The sequence below is a fragment of the Prunus avium genome, chromosome 2, assembly GCF_965620075.1.
Source record: "Prunus avium chromosome 2, drPruAviu1.hap1.1, whole genome shotgun sequence".
Taxonomy (NCBI): domain Eukaryota; kingdom Viridiplantae; phylum Streptophyta; class Magnoliopsida; order Rosales; family Rosaceae; genus Prunus; species Prunus avium.
The window spans coordinates 40,156,676-40,176,347 of NC_142285.1; the positions used below are offsets into that span (position 1 = coordinate 40,156,676).

The 19,672-nt window shown below is 37.1% G+C and overlaps 3 protein-coding genes across 4 annotated transcripts; 1 reads left to right on the plus strand and 2 right to left on the minus strand.

Moving 5' to 3' along the window:
* Positions 1-209: 209 nt before the first annotated feature.
* EMB2771 (E3 ubiquitin ligase) lies at positions 210-14,299 on the minus strand. 2 transcript variants are annotated; one of them, XM_088248320.1, is made up of 38 exons: positions 13,953-14,299; positions 13,812-13,875; positions 13,650-13,734; positions 13,190-13,476; positions 12,993-13,098; positions 12,736-12,899; positions 12,441-12,628; positions 12,275-12,344; positions 11,850-12,020; positions 11,155-11,642; positions 10,207-10,666; positions 9,610-9,948; positions 9,313-9,396; positions 8,457-8,549; positions 8,308-8,367; positions 8,122-8,220; positions 7,677-7,817; positions 7,162-7,242; positions 6,970-7,038; positions 6,674-6,745; positions 6,350-6,443; positions 6,199-6,281; positions 5,988-6,044; positions 5,775-5,852; positions 5,558-5,679; positions 5,331-5,491; positions 4,654-4,730; positions 4,463-4,573; positions 4,265-4,366; positions 3,390-3,530; positions 2,859-3,032; positions 2,405-2,468; positions 2,124-2,263; positions 1,884-2,041; positions 1,685-1,763; positions 1,275-1,373; positions 687-904; positions 210-515 (listed from the first exon to the last, which is right to left on the minus strand). In XM_088248320.1, the coding sequence occupies exons 1-38, from the start codon at positions 14,177-14,179 to the stop codon at positions 509-511; spliced, it is 5,313 nt and encodes a 1,770-aa protein (XP_088104446.1). In that variant the 5' UTR covers positions 14,180-14,299; the 3' UTR covers positions 210-508. The 2 variants fall into 2 exon arrangements, with proteins under 2 accessions (XP_088104446.1, XP_021805624.2); XM_021949932.2 differs by having other exon boundaries at positions 210-904; positions 13,953-14,297.
* Positions 14,300-14,477: 178 nt separating this feature from the next.
* GEA6 (Stress induced protein) lies at positions 14,478-15,380 on the minus strand. The gene is made up of 2 exons (XM_021949866.2): positions 15,182-15,380; positions 14,478-14,961 (listed from the first exon to the last, which is right to left on the minus strand). The coding sequence occupies exons 1-2, from the start codon at positions 15,360-15,362 to the stop codon at positions 14,789-14,791; spliced, it is 354 nt and encodes a 117-aa protein (XP_021805558.1). The 5' UTR covers positions 15,363-15,380; the 3' UTR covers positions 14,478-14,788.
* A 1,766-nt stretch (positions 15,381-17,146) lies between these two features.
* On the plus strand, positions 17,147-19,460 carry PP2C5 (phosphatase 2C5). Its single transcript, XM_021949860.2, has 4 exons — positions 17,147-17,698; positions 18,184-18,522; positions 18,646-18,825; positions 18,926-19,460. The coding sequence occupies exons 1-4, from the start codon at positions 17,267-17,269 to the stop codon at positions 19,088-19,090; spliced, it is 1,116 nt and encodes a 371-aa protein (XP_021805552.1). The 5' UTR covers positions 17,147-17,266; the 3' UTR covers positions 19,091-19,460.
* Positions 19,461-19,672: the final 212 nt, after the last annotated feature.

Sequence of the window (19,672 nt, forward strand, 5' to 3'; positions counted from 1 at the left end):
AAATCATTTTAATGGCTTAAACATAGAGGTTAAAATAAAACGAAATTTAAGTGCTTATCGATTTTTTTTCCTAAGATGATGATAGAGTTCAAAGTGATGCAATTAGTGCATAGGATAAGTGAAGTATGCAAAGAGAATTCTAAGTTAATTTTTCAATTTTTGTTTTCATAACCCCTCTTTGCTTTTCTCACTCATCTTTTTATAAATAAATAAATAAATAAATAAATTTCACACATCTACAATCGGACATTTCGAATCTTGAAACCAATGATTGAGAGATGATACTACTAAGATAAATAAATTTCACATTTAATTGTGTCATTTTACATATACATGTAGATAGGGGATATTGTATCCGTCCATGTTAACAGATGGGGTCGATGCCTTGCAGATGAATGTGATTTGCTCCACGATATTTAGTATTACTCGAGTGGGAAGCACAGAACAAGACCATACCAGGAGTCTGGAGATGAACATTCTGTTACAAATGGTCTGTACCATCCATGCCTCATCGGCTGCCCTAAGATGAAAATAACTTATCTATCTCAGCAATGGCATTGATGTGGGTTCTCGGAAATAGTAAATGCAATAAAGGGACCAAAGATGACGACTTCAGCTTGGGCTTGACTTTCTCCACGGCCACCTTAATTACGGATGGAGACGGTACACCAAACCACTGAACGTACCAAGAAAGGAGTAGTCGCCGTTTATCTCCCTGTGATTCCCCGTTCGGCCACCTCCCGGAATGCACATAATTACAGAAATCATCCTTCAAGTCCTGAGAACAGTTTAGGAGCTCTTCCACCTGCTTCCTAAGACATGCTATAAAGTTAGATTGAACATTGCCACCTCTTGAAGAGGTCAATCTTCCGCTCAGCAAAGCCTCATTGTATGCTAGTGCAAGCTGCAAGCAGAAGGGGGTAGATGAAAAAATACAGTGCAACAAGTTATGTCATTGACAAAACAAAAATTGATTAACAAAAGAAAAAAAAATCGATGTGATTTTAATCAATTGCACATTTAACTTGTTTTTCTTTCTTTCTTTCTTTGGTTAATATCCAAATTGCATATTCAACTCATCCTAATTCAATCAGTGATCATATTGGTCTAAAGTGGCTTAAAATATCATCCTTATGAAATGGCTTTGTAATCGAAGTTTCACTCGGGCACCATCAAAATAATACCAATGTTCAACTCTACATAATTAAAACAATTTTGAATCATTGCAATGTAAGGTATAAGTCGGAAGAATTTAAATGTCTATAGAATGCCACCTTAAGATTAGAGATAGCGAGTGAGTCACATAAAACAACAGAATCACTGCTAAGTTGCCTTGCCATTGATCCAATTGCCGTGTATAATGACAAATAGACCTGCATAATTTTCAGGAGATCACATCGAGTTCATTATAAGAAGGTCGCAATAAGAAATGGAGCATCTAATAAGCATTAATTAAAATGAAAAGCATAATCCACTTGACATTGAATAAAATGAAAAGCAAAAGTCAGGTTGCATTTGAATGTGTCCCATCTAAATAATGTCAATCTATACCTCTCTGCAGGTACAAGCAAATAACAGCCCTTTTGGCATCCAACCATACTGGAAGAACTAACTCGGTAATTCAAGGTTCATTTAAATTGACAAGACAGAAAAATAAGCTCATCCTTGCATATTTTATGGTTACCTGTAAAAGAGCAGGTCTGTCCTTGCTCACACACTCGAATAATACTTGCAAGCAAAACTCCTGGAAATCAATGTCAGATCTGCATATATATTTTAAGACTGGTTATTTGAGAGAATGGAAAAGAAAAGAAACAGAAGGTAGCAAAATGTGAAGCTAAAAACTGGAAAAAAGAAAGAAGAAAAAAAATCTGCATACTTACCTGCTCTTCCATGAAGGGTCGCAGCAGAGTTGTGCAAAAGCAATTAAGCTAGGATCAGATGAGAAGGTAGCAACCAACTGGTCAACAGTAACAGAACCAGGTCCATTGTCCCCAGTGGAGCATGAATCGCGTGCTTTTAAACTTGTCAAACCAAACACCTGGACAAAGAACAATTTGGTATCCACAGTATCATCCAAGACAGATCTCAAACATATTTACCAGTGGTAGAGAATTTTTAACCTTATGCATTGCCCGTGACAGCAGTGACTGACACCCTATAGGATCATCAATATAGGAACAAGCTCCAACTTTTCTCTTGATATACAAAACACCAGAATTAAATGGGCTATTCTTGTCCCCAGGGGTCCACCAAGGTTTATCTGTTTAACAAAACATGGAACGCAGCTAAACATTGCAGAGCCTTGAAATAACAAAAATAAAGTTTTTGTTTGACTATTAAAAGTAATCAAATTATCGGAAGTAGCATACATTAGCAAAAACAAGCAGCAACAAGTGCATACCTTCAGGGACTAGATCTATTACTTGCGGCCAATACCGAGGGCCACAAATGCGTATTGCCTTCAGCTGCAAACAGCAGAAAATCAAATAACCCATCAACCTCAAAGCTCTAAGTTTAAATTTTTTTTTTTTTAAAACATATATAAAAGAGCCGACAGATTTATTTCCAAGGTAATTAATTACGTAAAGTCACACAGGAACATAAAATCTGCATATAAATATATTGCATTTGGCGGTCCATAAAAGCTCCAGTAAAAAATTGTCATGGTAAAAAAACTAAAATATTTTATATAACAATTTCTTCAAATATTTTTCTTGAAAATCCAAGAGGACGAAAATTTCCATGCAGAGCTAGCAGCAAATTTTCCCAAGTATATGTCTCATACTCACTTCAATTATATGGGGAGAGAGAAGGAAGATAAAGAATTGACTTTATTCTTAACTGTTAAAACTTACAATGGCACGTTCTGGCAGAAGACAAGGTGTAACCTCACAAAAACTTGTTTCTGCATAATGTTCAGTTTCCCTTATAGTAACTTCAAGAGGGGCATACACAGGTAGACCGGTGTCAACATCAACCGTCTGAATCCAACGAGCTTCCGTTGCAAGTACATACAAGTGCCGGAATGCCTGAAAATACACTTCATAAAATCATGATACTAATAAACAGCAACCAGATATTATGGGGGGAAGAAGCAATCCCTCTCTATTGGCATGACATCAAAGTCACCTGACTGAAATATATATATATATATATATATATATATATAAATATCAAATGTTTTTCCTTATGGCCATTTTTATTCAAAATCCAAATAAGGACAGTTCTTCAAATTTCAGTAGCTGTCCAATGTACCACAATAACTAATATTGCTTATTGGTCCACTGATATTATATAATAAACAATTGAATGAATTTTTCAAACCCAATTATTGATGTATGTAATGCCTGAGAAAACCTTTTAAACTTCACTGAATTTTACTGTACCTGGAGGTGGCATCGATTATCATTTGGTCCAGTAGGCAAACGTGGATAGAGAGTAATCAGCAAAGCAGCAACTGAACTGTTGCTTGTTGAAAATGTCTGCGTTCCTCCCCCAAGGAACAAGAACCCAATAGCTAGGCTTACCTAGAGTCACCAGAGTTACAAATGCAACAAAATTTAAATTGGAACAGAATACAGTCCTTTCAACATAATTGACTTTCAAATTATAAATGTATAATTGCAAACATAGTGCCACTGCCATTCATTTGAGAAAAAAAAACCCCAGGAATGCTCATCTCATCTCATCTCAAAGTACATCATGTAGAAAGTCAAATGTGACTTAGAGGATGGAGCTTTCAAAGCATTTCACATTATTTTTATATTGAGGATTCTTCATAGAAATGCTAAACATCTCTTGCACATTACATGAGACTCAGAGAAAACCAACCACCTTTTCTTATCAAACTATGTTTTTTGATAACATGATTATGGAAAAAATTATAAACACAAGTAAAATAAAATCCTCAGCAGCTCCTGCGTAAATGAACTCTGCAGCATTTGGAAGGGCATTACAACAGTGTAAACATGATGGAATGCATGGATGAAGCAGAATGGGCAATGAATCCCACATCTTTTTGCATTGTGTATATCTCCCAAAACACACCACCAACAAACAACAGCTTAAAATTTAAGCATTTGCAGCTAATATCACAATGTTGTCCACATAAAGATTTGCATATACTCACATGTTCAAGGGGAGCAGTGATTTTCTTGTCAACAAGCCCAATAATGGGTATGCCGTCAAAAAAATTTCAAGCAAAAGAATGAACATTTGTATAAGAAATATGAGATCAGACAATAAGCAGTGGAAGACTTACCGCCATCTGAACACCATAATTAACATGTCCATCCGCAGAATTTCTGTTCCGGAGAAATCTCAAGAGCTTAAAGGTTTGTAAATGTCCAGAACCAGCCATAACCTGCTCTCTCAGAGAATTAGCACCAAACACTTGACGGCATTAATAACAGAAAATATTAGAAGAGAAAGCAAAACAAAAGAAGAATGAAAAGATTACCACAGACAGGGAAAGAACAATAAGATGAAGGCATATCTCCAATGTGCCCCGATCGACATAGTGAGACAATCCCCTTGGGAAGGTTCCACTTGTAGCAGCAACTGGCTTGATCTGCAAACACTAAAAATAAATTATTTACTACTAATGGATGGATGATTACAAGTTAAGAAACATCATGCCAACTGTCTGACCTCATTTAGAAAGTAAACAGCATAGTTGTAAAGTAACTCCTGAGCATTTCCATTCTTTGTACCAGCGAATCTCAACCCTGCCCGTGATAAAAGATAATGGATTTCAAGGTAAAAGTAACATAGCGAGTTTATGTCTAACTTCTACTAAAGTTTTGCATGTTTATCGAAACACAAATAAACTATTAAAAAACATTAGAATCATTTTGTTTGTAACCAAATAAAACAGCTATTCATACCATACAACTAAATATGCTCAAATATCATATAATTGAACAATTAGAACAGAAAACTGCAGGAGGCATATCCTTTATAAAAGATAATGGATTTCAAGGTAAAAGTAACATAGCAAGTTTATGTCTAACTTCTACTAAAGTTTTGCATGTTTATCGAAACACAAATAAACTATTAAAAAACATTAGAATCATTTTGTTTGTAACCAAATAAAACAGCTATTCATACCATACAACTAAATATGCTCAAATATCATATAATTGAACAATTAGAACAGAAAACTGCAGGAGGCATATCCTTTATAGCTTGCCAAAGAAAAAGCACTATATCTAATGAAATTAAATGAAAATGAAAATTGCATCAATATCCTCCAAGTCAGATACAACTACATAAGTAAATGCCATTCTCATTAAATCAATATAAAAAAAATTAAAATCACATCTTACCAAGAGAAATGCAGGCTCCAGCCACTATATTGACATATGCCTGCACAAATGCTTCAGCATCCATTTCATCAATATCATCAGTGTCATCCCCAAGGCAATTGACACCATTTTTTACAATATCAGGAATCTGAGACTGTATCCAATCTTGGGAAGGATGAACCCTACAATAAAACATTGTCAAACTATGTATGAAAAGTAGCTATATAGATTATTGAAAGACCCACTACCTGCTCCACATTATTAGATTTCGGGCAATGACACGAAGCATGATGAAATCAGGCCTCACATATTGCAACTCAAACCGTGTGTGAGGGATAGAGAGCTTAGACACAATTGCCTGTGATTCAGTCTGTTACAAAGAGCTACATGAGAAAATCTTCATGCAGACAGATAAGCTAGTGGAAATATATTGTTCAAATCTGTATAATCTTTACTGGAAATTACCTTCAAAAACATTAAAGCAAGAGCAATCGTGGCTCCAGGTGCAGTGGCATCAACATTTACTGCAGTTCCATCCATCATCTACAAGACAATATTAACACGGGGTAAAACATGTCCATATCAAAAGCTGCCAAAAAAATACAGCACAGAAGTGGGTTAAACTAAAGACTGTTATGCAATTGAAAGGTTACAAAAGCTAGTGTGAAAAATTCAAACCTGTGCAGCAGCACGGTTGTGTTCATCTGCTGATAGTTTTGATGAATTGGATCTATCCTGATGCAGATCAACAGTTAACTTTCATGTTAGAATAACCACAAATTGAATAAATGGTAGGACGCAATTCTTGTGCAAGACATTTGGTGTACAGATTATACACAACTGAAAAATAACACAGAGCAATGAAAGAATTATGGATTCAACAGCATACATTGTAAACTTCTTTTCCACCAATATAATGGAACAATTTATCAACCATTGTGTCCATGAAACCAAGAGCATCTTCTCCACGACCTTCATTAAAAATCCAGAGTTATGACCACATCTCAACACAATTGAAATAAGCATATAACTGTTCATACCCAATGCAACAAGACCCAATGCAAAGCCTGCAGAAACAGCATAACCCTCCCTTTCAAGTACATTATCCCCTGCACTTCTACGTCCTATTTCAATCTGTTAAAATGGAGCATATAACATACAAGGTTAGATACAAGGCATCTTATGAACAAGATAAGATTAAAGCGCAATTAACATCAATCACCCACTAAAGAGAATAAAACAAAATGGCATAGTATCTCATGCAAAGGATGAATGCATCTTGTAACACAAACCATGCATTCACTAGGTTACTAAGTAATAGAAAATGTGCAAACTAGTGGAGCAACAAAAAAAACAGGGCAAACCAAGAGAATCTGCATTGTTTGTGGGTGTGCTGATCCTTCATAAAGGAGCCCAACTGACATTAGACCTGCTGACTGTTACAACAAGAAAAAAAATAAAAAGGATGAAGGTGGCATGCTAGTAAACAAAGCATCAAGTGCTTCATTATGCAAAACTAGCCGGAAAGTTGAGGAAAATTAAATTAGTAATTCCAGTAGCATTATACACTAGCACAAGAGAAAGAGGTAACAGAGATGCATGCAGAAATGCAAGTTTGCCAGTAGCAAGAGTAATATAATAACAATAGCACGATGGATACCTGCACAAGGGTCTGTAACTCTACTTCAAATGAAGGCGGATTTCGAGCAGGTATATGAACATAAAGACACTGTCATGAAATTGTAATAAGATAAGGTTACACCACACACAGCATAGGCACTATATTACTTTAATTTTCAACTGAAAAAGCAACATAAGTTGCACCCGGTGCTTAAAGGGCATATGTCATTACCTTTGATATTGCTGGTTGCATAGTCCCTCTATAAGAAGCTGCCAGGCCAAGCATCATGCCAACAGTTGTGATTTCATGTTCCTAAGAAATTGAAGTGTCAAGTAAGCAAATCAGACAATAACTGGAGAACTAAATGCAGAAGAAAAAGAAAATGATGATGATGATGTCAATGACGATGGCAATCAACAAGGAACAAAAGGCTAGGCAATCAACTTCTCTTTCTCAGTTGAAAATTTCCCAGCATAAAAAGTTATATAAAGCCTCTAAACAAATCTAGTGAAGCCCCCATAAGTCAAACAATTCCAGGTAAGAACCATCAATATGATACCTCTACTACTTTAATTCACAAGAGTTGAAAAGAAATTTGAGTAGAAAAAAATTTACTGAGTCTAAAATGTTTTAAATTAAGCAGGTTTTAATCAAGACGTACCAAAAGCAGGTAAACAGCAATTCAAGGAACTGAAAGGCATTGAAAATGAAGATAATAAAGAACTGAAAGTCGTGCAATACAACACCTGATAAAGATACTGATATATGTCCGTAATAGTTAAGACACGCAGATAACCATGTAATCCTAGCGCAAGGATAAGTCCAGCATGGATAGCATTTGGCTCCTCTGGTTTGTTATATATAATCCACATTCTTGACATTTTTCCCTGGAATGAAAAGCCAAAACAAGACACAAAACTCAAGAAAGATCACATAAATATTAAAACAACATATATAACATATGTTGGGGAAATGAACAGAAGCATGAAAATAAATTCAATATAGTAAACATAAACATGAAGGCACATATCTATGTACAATTTCAAGGTAAAGCAATACATAAACAAATAACTCACCAAAAAAGGTAATTAAAAATGGAAGTCATAATACAGAAATCAGGATAATATGAGTGCTATTAAATTTAGATCTAACAAAAACCATTTAGATAAGAGAGAGCAGGGGAGAGAGAACCTGAAGAGGAGCCAGCCTTAGTCCAGCAGCAACAGCATTGTTGAATTCAGGCCAAGATTTGATTTCTTGTATATTCCTCACATTTGGATCCAGATTAACCTTTCGTAGAGAAACATTATGTAAAACGCCTCGCCTTACAGGAGGTAAATAAACACAACATTGCTAAGAAAGAAAATCTGAACATACAGTTGCATTTTGCTGGGCAGGCAACCGACCTGCTAAAACAAGCTTTGGGACTACAAAGGCCTAGAAAATGTGGAGTTGGGGAGAAGAATCTGTTAGTGCACTTTAAGCATTCGATGTAACAGAAACACACAGACAAAAAACAGAGGTACCTCTGTCAGAAGTGTATATATGGTTGCAAGAGTGAATGCCCCACGACCGAAAGGAAGGGCAGTGGTCCTTTGTGCAAGGTGCCATAGCTGGGCCTTTACAACAAAAGAAGAACAGCAAGAAAATGCAGAGATGGCATTAAAAAAAATTGTATGTCCACTGAGCAGGAAACAATAGGGATATCAAAGCTTTCATGATTCACAAATGCAATAATTGTCGTTCAATCCTTTAATCTGCCACGATGAGTTTGTAAAATGGATGACCAAAAAAATCACAAAGCTCTTTTAATTTTAATTAAATAACTGACCGTGTACTAATCAAGGGGGAAAAAGAACTGATAAACTAAGTATACTTTTAAGCTTATTACAAGCAATTAAAAATACACCTGAAGTCGCAACACACATCACAAGAAGTCAAGAAATCATCATCACTACACAAACAACACACAGGCCTGCAGAAACAGATGCAGAATCTCTGAAGTACTTGGCCTTTTTTCACCTTTTTATTTCCAAATATTTTAACTATGAAAAAGCTGAATCTAACCATGTTCAACTTGCCAACGCAACGAATATGATCAACACAAATCATGGCAGATACCTTTGTTGGATAAACAGATATGATACAGCAGCACTTCAGAGCAAAACAAGGTCGGGGAAAAACTCAAGAAGACTCAAATTAGATAGATTAAAGTTCATTAACTCTTAACAGTTTTATTATGTTAACAGCATTCTTTTAATACAAGCCAAAAGAGACAGATGCCATTAGACAAATGGTTGGTCAAGTTACGTCAGCCTCAAAGTAGTTTACAGTTGATGCCTAAAAGTTCAAAAAAAGTAATGGATAACTAATAAGGTGTACCTGTTGGAGGTCCTGATCAGAGGCACTAGGATTAACAGATGTTTGAATTGCCACAGGTCTTGCAGAGCACAGGAGCCGTCTAACCTGGTGGAAGCAAAAGTTTCTTTCAGACACGTATAGTACAGTTCTATTCAGAAGATACTTTAGAAGACCCATAACAAGAACAAGCAAATCTAACAAGTACACATGCATTACAATAATTACTATAAACGAAAGAGCAACCACTCCAACACAATAATGCAGGCCAAGTGATAGCATGTTAAAGGGAAAACTAAGGTAAGGAGAACTAAAATTCACCTCATTCAGTCGCAAATCACGACCATAGCGCAACTGTGTACTAGAGTTGAAGATATGTTCCATACCATCTGTCATAGACCCATCAGCAGAATCTGCATCCTCAAACTTGGTATTATCAAATCCGATTGTATCAGATACTGCAGAAGGAATGGTGACTGGATGCAGATGTAGCATGTAAGGTGCAGACATAGAAATTAAATTCACATTAGTTTGGGTTTCCAGTTCCTTAGATTTGCATGATCGTGCCAGATATGACAAAGCCAAATCTTCCCGACCAAGAAGAACATATGCAGCTGCAGGCCAACCAATCGGAGGAGATTCCCTGCACTTACCCAGTGCCTATAGAACACAGAAATAAAGGATTCTGTTGATTATGGAAAGTTAAAAATACAAAAAATTTGACAACAAGGAAAGCAACAAGGAGACTCACTAATATTACAATACTGACACAGAAATAAACAAAAGTAAAACTCCCTTCTTCCACAGAAAAGTAAAAGAAAACAACAGCAAATTGTCCTCTCTTTTTTTCCAAAACATTCTAGGATCTCCGTGGTTTCAATAAGTGACACTTAACTACATGGATGTAGCATTACTTACGTGTCGCAAAGGAAGAGACACACCAGAAGGCAGTGAGTCAAGCTGTTGCAATCCAAACTTTTCCCCAACCATTGCCAGTACTGTGAGTTCCTCGTTTGTGTCGTATGATCCCGTGGCAATATTGCAGTAAACACCAGATGAGAGTTTCTTCCCTATATGTTTAGCACCAGATAACAAACTATAAAATGAGACTATTTTCCGGGCCCAGCTTACAACAGAACTTCCATCTTTACAAATCAATGGCGGAAGATCATTGATATTAGCTGAATTATATCCATGTAGCAAACAGTTTTCAAGCCATCTGAATAAACTTGGAGGATTTTCCTGTGAAATGGAGGTATCACATATCCCAACACTTCCAGAAAGGCCAGGAAAGTCACGAATGTAATGGTCCACATAACTTTCCTCCCCCAAAAACTTAGCAATATAGCATGATAGGAATCCTAGAAGCTCCAAGTCCCTAAAAAGCAATTATAGTACAGTTTAAGGCAAATTTACAAATTAAATAATAACAAAAACCACACATGCACACACACAAGTCAATAAGATGTGTTTGCCAGGTTACACACCCTGACAGGTTGTAGTTTAATTAAAGTTAAAGAGCTCAACATGAAATGCCCATAGGAACAGATGAAGAATCAATAGCAGTTCATGTCTCATGCAACTCTCCAGTAAACAATTGGCGAACTGAAACACCCCTAACCTTTTATTTTAGTGCTGAAAATGTTAATGGTCCTGCACTTAGCATGGCAAGCATAAAAGAAGCGCCTTAAATAGGTAAAACATCAAAAGAGGCACTCCACCTATACTATCGATTTCCAAAAAACTTTATAAAGGTTCACCCAAGTCACTCAATTGGCACGAATCACTACATCTCACGTGCATGCAATATAGCATGCCACTGAAAAAAAGAAAAAAGCAAGAAGATTAAAAGATAACAAGACGCACCTTTTGCGAAGACTATTCAGTTTCAGGTTCTCATATACTGCATGCAAACAATGTAAACTCTCCATCAACAGCTCATAGTAAAATGTTCTTTCTGGCCTTTGTGTACCATCTGAATTTAACCAAGAGGAGTCCAGTCTTTGCACATCCAATGACATGACAGAAGAATTTTGAGTAATAAGGTTATGTTTGCAGTAATTGTTGTGAAATTTACTGTGAATAAGAAACTCCCATGACGACTGAGGCATTGGACTTGAAATCTTTTTAGAAGTGGCGCTTGATCCACAAATTTCCATCATAATGCTACAAAAAGAGTCCCATTCTGAGGGAACACTAGAATCAGCTTCTGATAGATAAGCCAAGTCACCATCTTTCCAAAGCAGACTAAGAAAATGGCTGTAGAAATTGGAACTTAGTCCCTCAGCCATAGCTGTGATGCAATCATTTGCCAGGGAAGATGCAGGGCTTCTACGTAATACACACCGAAACATCTGGACAACAATGAATAAACAAGTCCATAAAAAAAAAAAGCTTTCATAGCAAGTAACTCAAATTGATAAAGACATCAGCAGTCACTACAAATATCGAAAATGACTAGTACATGTTACATTGAAACATATGGACGGCAGTTTGACTTTAAACAACAAACATAGGAAATCAAGAAGGGATGACAACAATAAACATGCAAGCCACATTACCTGCCCATTATTTACTGTAACATTGATACGCCCCTCAACAGCATCAGCCAATCCTATAATCTTCAGGCCCTGGGAAACAGATGTTGTTTCTGGAAACTCTAACTTATGTGAAAATCGGCCTTTACTCAATGAACAAGGCAACATATACCTACATAGGCAGTGCTTCCCTGACTGCAAAAACAGAAAAAGTTGATTGCACAAAATGTTACACTCATACAATAAGAAAAAAAATATTATTAACTATGAAAATAAAAAAAAATAAAAAAAACTATAGTTTCTCAATTGATCAATTCATTACTACAAGAATCGAAAGTAATTTCCAATTCCAATTCCAGGTACTAATTGAACTATTGCAGAGAGTGTCAACAATATTATTAACTATGAGTAACTCAACGGATATAAGCTACCAAGTTGGTATAGCTTACATAGAGAAGAAGGACATTTTCCGGAGACAAAACAAGCATGTCTGAATATGGCAGCAGTCCCACTTTCACTCTGGAAAAGTAAATGGAGAAAATCAATTCCATAAAATTTTCAAACAGACTTGAGATAAAAATCAAAAGGAAAATGAAACATGAAATGCAACCATACCTAGGGCGGGTAACAATCACAGGTGCTGCTGCAACTGCAGGTATGCTCCAGCTCATATCAGGTTTAATGTCAAAGAGAATCTCATTATTTATCTCAACACTTTGAAGCCTTACACACAGCAACTTTTTTTGTTCGTGGTGAAGAAAACAAATAATAGGAGCTGCATCATCGTCCGTCGCTAGAAAAACCTAGAATACATTTTACAGTTAAAATCAGAAGAAAAGGGAAACTCACATTTACTTAAGTAAGGTACAAGCCCAAAAATTAAAATAAAATAATAACAAAAAAGAGGCACCTTACAAGCTGCTGTGTGGGCACCCTTGCCTTGCCATATTCTACGGAATGAGAACTGTTTTGCTAGAACACCAGGAGGAACTGCATCCAATAAACTAGCACCTGCCATTTCATGGTTAGAAGAATTACTAGTTTCCGCAACCCACACAGAGTGTTGCATCCTTCCTGCATAAAATGTGACAACGTTATATAAACATAACACAACATACAATAACGGGGAAATCAAATTGGAGTCGGTAATGTAGACATCTAAGAAACCTGTATTATAAGATGCCATAAGAGGAATCCGATCACTCGTCCAAATAGTTGTTTCATCAAATTCCTTCATTATGTTCAATTTTCCTCTTTCTTCAATATAAGCCAACTGAAATATTTTGAGGATTAAAAAAAACATACATAAAGGAAAAAGGGAAAACAGAAAATAGGGAAGCTAAGTAAAAAGTCCAGTGGCATACATGAGGTTCTTCCAATGGATCTTTCAGAATTAGATGTGAGGACATTGAAATTGCTTCTCCCTTGGCAATATGGTCAAGTGCAGTTACAGAATTGACATTATGCTGTGGACTATGTCCACTTTCTCTCCTAGGACGGGATAGATCTCGTAGGCCAAACAAAGGATTTGACGATGAAGGAGGAGCAGGTGCAGTTGAATTAACTTCGGCTGCGTGCTGAAGTAGCAAACCAAATGGAAGAGGCCATATCGATTTGATGGTGCGAGGAAGAGGGACAGAGACTACTTCACCTATTAAACAAAAAAGAACACAAACGATTTTTTTTTTCTTCAGTTTTTCAGGAATTTATCTACCATTAAGTTTCTTATCAGAAATATAAACTATATCAAAATTAAGTTTAAGAGGATGGGAAGGTGATTTTGTTTAATTTTTCAGAAATTTATCTACAATCAATTTTGCACACCTGATGTGTTGTAGATTGTTAAAGAAGCAATTTGTAAAACGCATAAAAGAGCTTCGGTCATATCACCCAAACGACACCAGCAAGCCTGGAATTTACAAACAAATAGTTCTCAACATAAAATTATATCATTCTAAAGTAGCAAATTCAAGCAAATTTGAATACCATGATTACTGGCGACGGCAATGTGAACCTCTTAAAGACTCGTGGACCTGTTGACCATATAATCCTGATACAAACATTACGGATAAAGTCATTTCATAATTCCACATTTTCGGAAAATGGAAAAAAATTGCAAGAAATTACCGATTTCCTCGGATGAAAAGCTCGTGATCACATCGATCGCTCAACGCGGAGGCCGATGCTTCGTCAGTTTCGTCTCTTTCTCGAACGGTTTCGGGGTCGAAGAGGAAGTAATCGTACTTATCGGTGACATTATCGGCAGGCTTTCCGTCGACGGCTTCGGCGATTAAGCCAAAGGGCTTGAACTCGCCGAGCACTGTGAGGTGACGAACGCCCAAGGACGACGACATTTCTTAGTGAGAAAAATGGAGCTCAGTGGAGTGAGAGACTGTCTCTCCCGCCCTTTTTTTCTTTTCGTTTTGCTGTGTTTGGTGAATCAACGGGTGGGAATTGGGGAGAGTGAGTTTTAAACCCTAAAGTTTTTAGGCGTTTGGTTGCGTGGATTAGCTTGTTCCAGTGAGGATTTAGACTTTCGCGGTGTCTTATTTTTTTTCTGACAACAGCATACTGGGCCTATTAGCCACAACCAGACAAAGCACATCCTCAGATAGCAGCCCAATGGGTCACGTAAGCCCATTCCAAAAAGTAAAACTCAAATTCATTTTGACTTTTTTTTTATAGCTCGTTTTGTTATATTGTAAATGGACTTTGAGTGTGTATCTAAAGTCCATTTCATGTAATGATTTTTTTATAATTTTAGCTCATATATTGGATATAATAGTGAATCTTCCAAAAAAGTAATCAATAAAACCCTAGACACACACTCTGTTAAGCTCTACTACATAGAACTATTCTCATGCACACCGTATTAAGATCTGCTACGTACAACTATTATCGTGCACACTACACTTGTATATATTACAAATATCATCTTGTAGCTTCTAGGTCTGTAGAACTGATCATGTCGAGCTTGATCTGGTTTTGTATTTAGACTCAGCAATGGGAATTCCCTCCCGAGCCGCATGTTCTCCTCCCGGCTCGTCGGTTGTGCTAAGCCCGCCCTTGCGACCCATCTCCTGGTACCCTTCATGCCCTATCTGCTTCTTCCTTGTCTGCCCGCCTTTGCTCCTCCCTAATATCATCCATCATTCCAAAATAATAACGAAAACACAAAATACAGACAAAGAAGTCAGAAAAAGGAAAGCACACAAACATACATGTAGGCGTGCATGTATATATTTGCGTTAGTATGCCCGCCTTTTGCACATGAATTCGGACTAACTCTCCGGACATTAGAATAGTTTATAAATCGCTCTTGTTAAAACAACAAAGGTATATATAGATTTACGCACCTTCAGCAAGGTGTTCCTGGGCTTCTAGAGTTTTGCCACCAGTTCCTCCAAGGACCACAGTCTGGCCCTGCCTAGCCCTGGCGTCAAGCTCAGCCCTTTCCTGTTGCGAAGACACTTCTCTTACTACTGGAACCACTTTTCGCAGATGGTAAACACTTATCACGAACGGCGGCGTTCTCATAGTTTGTATTACTAACTGCCGGAAGAGAGGTGGAAAATATATATACCAAACGGCTTGGCACGGGATCGAATGACACGTGGTACGTGAGGAGTCAATAGTTGGAAAGACATACTTGACACGTAGGGCAAAGGGCCTACATGGAGAGACACGTAATGCGCCATCCTGTGTGGAACCTTGCCTGAGTAACACGTGTGTACTGAGTGAAAGCAGCCGCAAAATTGGAAAAAAAAAGTATTACTGTGTTTCAGCCGCTGTTTTAATTAATGTGTTTAATTATACTCCGTGTTGCTTTCTGATTGGTGGATGAATATAAGAGACCACTTAACACGTACACTACCACTTAAGCTACAGTTTATGGACAAAGACAATTAATATATAAAGTGATTATTTGGTTAAATAAAATTTGTTCCCCTTCGTATAACACATGAACAACGTTGTTTTCATGCATAATTAAAACTCATGATCCACGTTAAGGGTTTGAGAATGACTGGACTAAGTTTTGCTTGCAATATATGATCAAACAATCAAAGGTAGCAGTTGGTCCAAAGTCCAAACTCAAACCACACTCTCTGATGCACAAAAGAAGACAAAAAGTCAATCCACGGCTTTAACACACAAACGTTTTCCATACCCCTACTAAAAGAACAAAAGAAAAACAATGAGATCGGTTGCAGCTTTTTTTTAATTTCATATGACTTAATTAACATATGTGATTAAAAATGAATTAGAAGCGTCAATCGGGTCTAGTCTAGTGGAATATAGTTGGATTCTTGCATATAAGTGGTGTCATATTTGAATCTCTTAGAGTACCACGATACTGTGTGTGTGACAAACCTCATCCCAGTATAGTTTAAATTATCGTTTATATTAGAAAAAATAAAATAAAATAAAATTAGAAGCCGATCTATTGTGGACATAATTAAAAAGCAAATCTCGATTTGTGTCTTTGCATCTTTGTTGGTTTCTTCTAGCATTGCAAACATCGACTGTAAATATATTTATATATAGTATGAACTTTAGTGTAACTTTTACGGAAAAATTCTGTTTATAAACCATATCACTTCAAAATATAGAAGCCTTAGACTAATTAAAATTTATAAGAAGTATAACTTGAGTTTATTTTATAATTTATAAGGGAGTCCATTATAATATTGGCGCGCATGCCACCGACTGTGGACTGCAGTTGTAGACAGATGGCCTGTAGCTGGAAACAGGGATGCTGCGTAAAACCCTGATCACCGACGTCCGCCAATCAAAATCTGCCATGTGCAATTCTATTTTTCTTTTTGTTCTTTGCAAGATTTCCGTTCGTAAAGAAAAAGAAAAAAGGAAAAGGATGGGATGCCGAATATGGACAGGGTGTTACAAATAAGAACCAGACGAAAAGGCATGTTTGACCGTTGAACAAAACTGGTCCAAAAATAAGCACCACCCACTCCACAAGAAAATTTCTCCATTGGTTTAATTTTGATATTTCTAGAGATACGGTAGGCACGCCCCTTACTAAGAGGAGAGCGTGTGATGCACTCACCTCCATCACTGTCTGACTCAATCTCAATTTTGAAAACCTTTTTAACGTTACGGATCATGCCTGATGTTATTAATTGTAAGATGTATATTATTTATTACTATAAAATATATTTTATTTTAATTTTATACATATTTAATTTGATAATACTACGTGGTGCGACGGATGCAACAACTATTTTTCGTCAATCTTAAGTCAATTCAAATAACTGATATAAGACCTCGTCCGTCCTCCATATAGTTTATAAATAGCATACAAATTCCGCTATCGACCAAATACAGAAATAAACTCAGAACCAGAGACAAGAGAAGCAAAGAGAAATACAGTCAAAGAGGCAAAAAAGAAAAACAGAGGGAGGGATACAAAGAGAAACAAAATGTCTTGCGCTTTGGTGGTGCCAAACTCTCCGATTTTCTCACCGTCGAAAATTCCTTCCATCTTTTTCAGATCATCATCTTTATCTTCTCCTTCTTCATGTTCTTCCCCTAGAGTCCTCCATGGCCCGCCTCCTACGCCGTCACGATCTTCGTCTTCTACAGCGCCTTTAGAGTCTCGGTTTCAGAGGCACGAGATAAGTGGCTGCAAGACGGAGCCTTCGGGTTTGGCTTTGAAGAGGAAAAGGCCGATGATGATTGATATTCCAGTAGCGCCGTTGAGTTTCAAGGTTGAGTCGCCTGATGGAGCGGAGAGAGTGGACGTGGTGGAGGTTGAAGAGGATGATTACTCGGTGTATTGTAAGCGAGGGAGAAGGGGTCCCATGGAGGATCGCTACTCAGCTGTTGTTGATCTTCGCGATGATTCGAGACAGGTAATTCTTTTGCTTTGTCAAAATTATGTTTGTTTGCTGAGAAAATTGTGGAAATGGAAATTAATTTCTTTAACAGAAAGGGCTGAAGCTCTCTGCTTATTACCGCGGTTTCAAAAGATTAAGATATATGTATCATCAAGTTCAATTTTTTGTTTAGCTTGGATAAGGTTGTTTCAAAATTTTGTGGGGAATTGAGCTTAAGCTGAGAGCAAGTTGATTATAATTAATAATCAAAGAGACCGCTTTTAAAATGATGGTAGCATAAAGTTAATTCTTTTTTGTTTTTGTACTGAAATTGGGCGTAGCACCATACGATTATACTAATAAGAAAGCAAAAATAAATGAAAAGAAATGGTGATGGAGATTAAGAGAACAAGAATTGGGGTTTTAGAGAATTTGGGAAACATAAAAATATGGAATTATGTTTTGGATTCTTTTGAATTTGCTATGCGAACTTGTGCTGATTATGTGTTTTATGGTGACAGGCCTTCTTTGGTGTGTTTGACGGACATGGAGGGGCAAAAGCAGCCGAATTTGCAGCCAAGAACATGGACAGAAACATTAAGGATCGTTTGACCTGCGGAAGTGAAGAGAAAATCGTGGAAGCAGTCAAAGATGGTTATCTAACCACTGATATCGATTTTTTGAAGGAGAATGTTGGGGGTGGTGCATGCTGTGTGACTGCCCTAATGCAAAAGGGCAACCTTGTGGTCTCAAATGCTGGTGACTGTCGTGCCGTTATGAGTCGAGGAGGTGTTGCAGAGGCCCTTACATCTGATCATCATCCTTCTAGAATAGACGAAAGAGCTAGGATTGAAACAACGGTAAGCATTCAAATTTGTGCATATGGGCTTGAGAATTTAATATTGTCACCTAAATAAAGATTGAAATGGAAGATCATAATGGACCTTGTCACTTATTGGATTTTGCAATTTTTCCTGTTGCAGGGTGGTTATGTAGATTGTTGCCGTGGGGTTTGGAGAATACAGGGCTCTCTTGCTGTTTCAAGAGCAATTGGAGATCGACAACTTAAGCAATGGGTGATAGCAGAACCAGAGACTACAATCTTAAGGATAAACCCCCAATGCGAGTTTTTAGTGTTAGCTTCTGATGGTCTTTGGGACAAGGTAACTTTACAACAAATCTCACTTCATGTTTCTTCTCTTTTGAATCATTACTTCAATCAAAGTTGTTTGAATCTAAATATGAACTTTTCATTTCTTACAGGTTACCAATCAGGAAGCAGTAGATGTAGTTCGCCCTTTATGCGTTGGTACCGATAAGCCGGAGCTGTTTTCTGCTTGTAAGAAGCTTGTTGATCTGTCAATAGGGAGAGGTTCCATGGATGATACAAGTGTGATGATAATCCAATTAGGTCGTTTCGTCTCATGATTTGATTTTAGGTAAAAGGAAATTCAGACCATGACAATCGACTTTTTCTTCCACTGCAAGTGAGTTTTTTCAAGAAGCTTGCAGCTTCAGAAATAAGCTAGGAAGACAAATTCTTCTGGGAGCGGAGCGGTCCTCTGTATCTGGTTGCTGTCAAAGATGGCGGCTTTAGAAATGACACTACCAGAAAAGCCATTGTGGTGTAGAATGGCAAATCACACCGTCAAGGAAATGACAAATTTTATGCTCCCTTTGATTTTGTCTCAGCAGTAGGAAGAGAGTATCAGAAAACACATTTCATGATCCTTGTAACTGTAAATTTTCCCCCTTTCAAAGTTAATAATAAATCATCAAATTATTTACCATGTGTCAATTTATCGTCTTATAATTATTGTATTTTGTTCTACATTATGATAATATGTTTTGCCCTTTGTCTTATTGAAGTCAACTCCTATTGCACATGGTCTTATTTTGCTGTTGGACCAGGTCAGTCCTGTTTGTCAGCTGCAGCCTGCAGGCTTAGTATTCTATATTCTTCTGCTCGCACTTGTTCAATAATGGATCTGTGCCTGATTCCTGACGTAG

Bases quoted from the DNA above. Each gene is read 5' to 3' on its own strand.
- EMB2771 (XM_021949932.2), bottom strand. From the start codon at position 14,179: ATGTCGTCGTCCTTGGGCGTTCGTCACCTCACAGTGCTCGGCGAGTTC. The intron at 9,397-9,609 runs GTGAATTTTAGT...TGCTTCCACCAG, and splicing joins GTGATTTGCGACTGAATGAG to GTTAGACGGCTCCTGTGCTC. The intron at 905-1,274 runs GTGGCATTCTAT...TTCTGCTTGCAG, and splicing joins TCGCTATCTCTAATCTTAAG to CTTGCACTAGCATACAATGA.
- GEA6 (XM_021949866.2), bottom strand. From the start codon at position 15,362: ATGAGAACGCCGCCGTTCGTGATAAGTGTTTACCATCTGCGAAAAGTG. The intron at 14,962-15,181 runs GTGCGTAAATCT...GGATGATATTAG, and splicing joins CCAGGAACACCTTGCTGAAG to GGAGGAGCAAAGGCGGGCAG.
- PP2C5 (XM_021949860.2), top strand. From the start codon at position 17,267: ATGTCTTGCGCTTTGGTGGTGCCAAACTCTCCGATTTTCTCACCGTCG. The intron at 17,699-18,183 runs GTAATTCTTTTG...TTATGGTGACAG, and splicing joins TTCGCGATGATTCGAGACAG to GCCTTCTTTGGTGTGTTTGA. The intron at 18,523-18,645 runs GTAAGCATTCAA...TTCCTGTTGCAG, and splicing joins GAGCTAGGATTGAAACAACG to GGTGGTTATGTAGATTGTTG.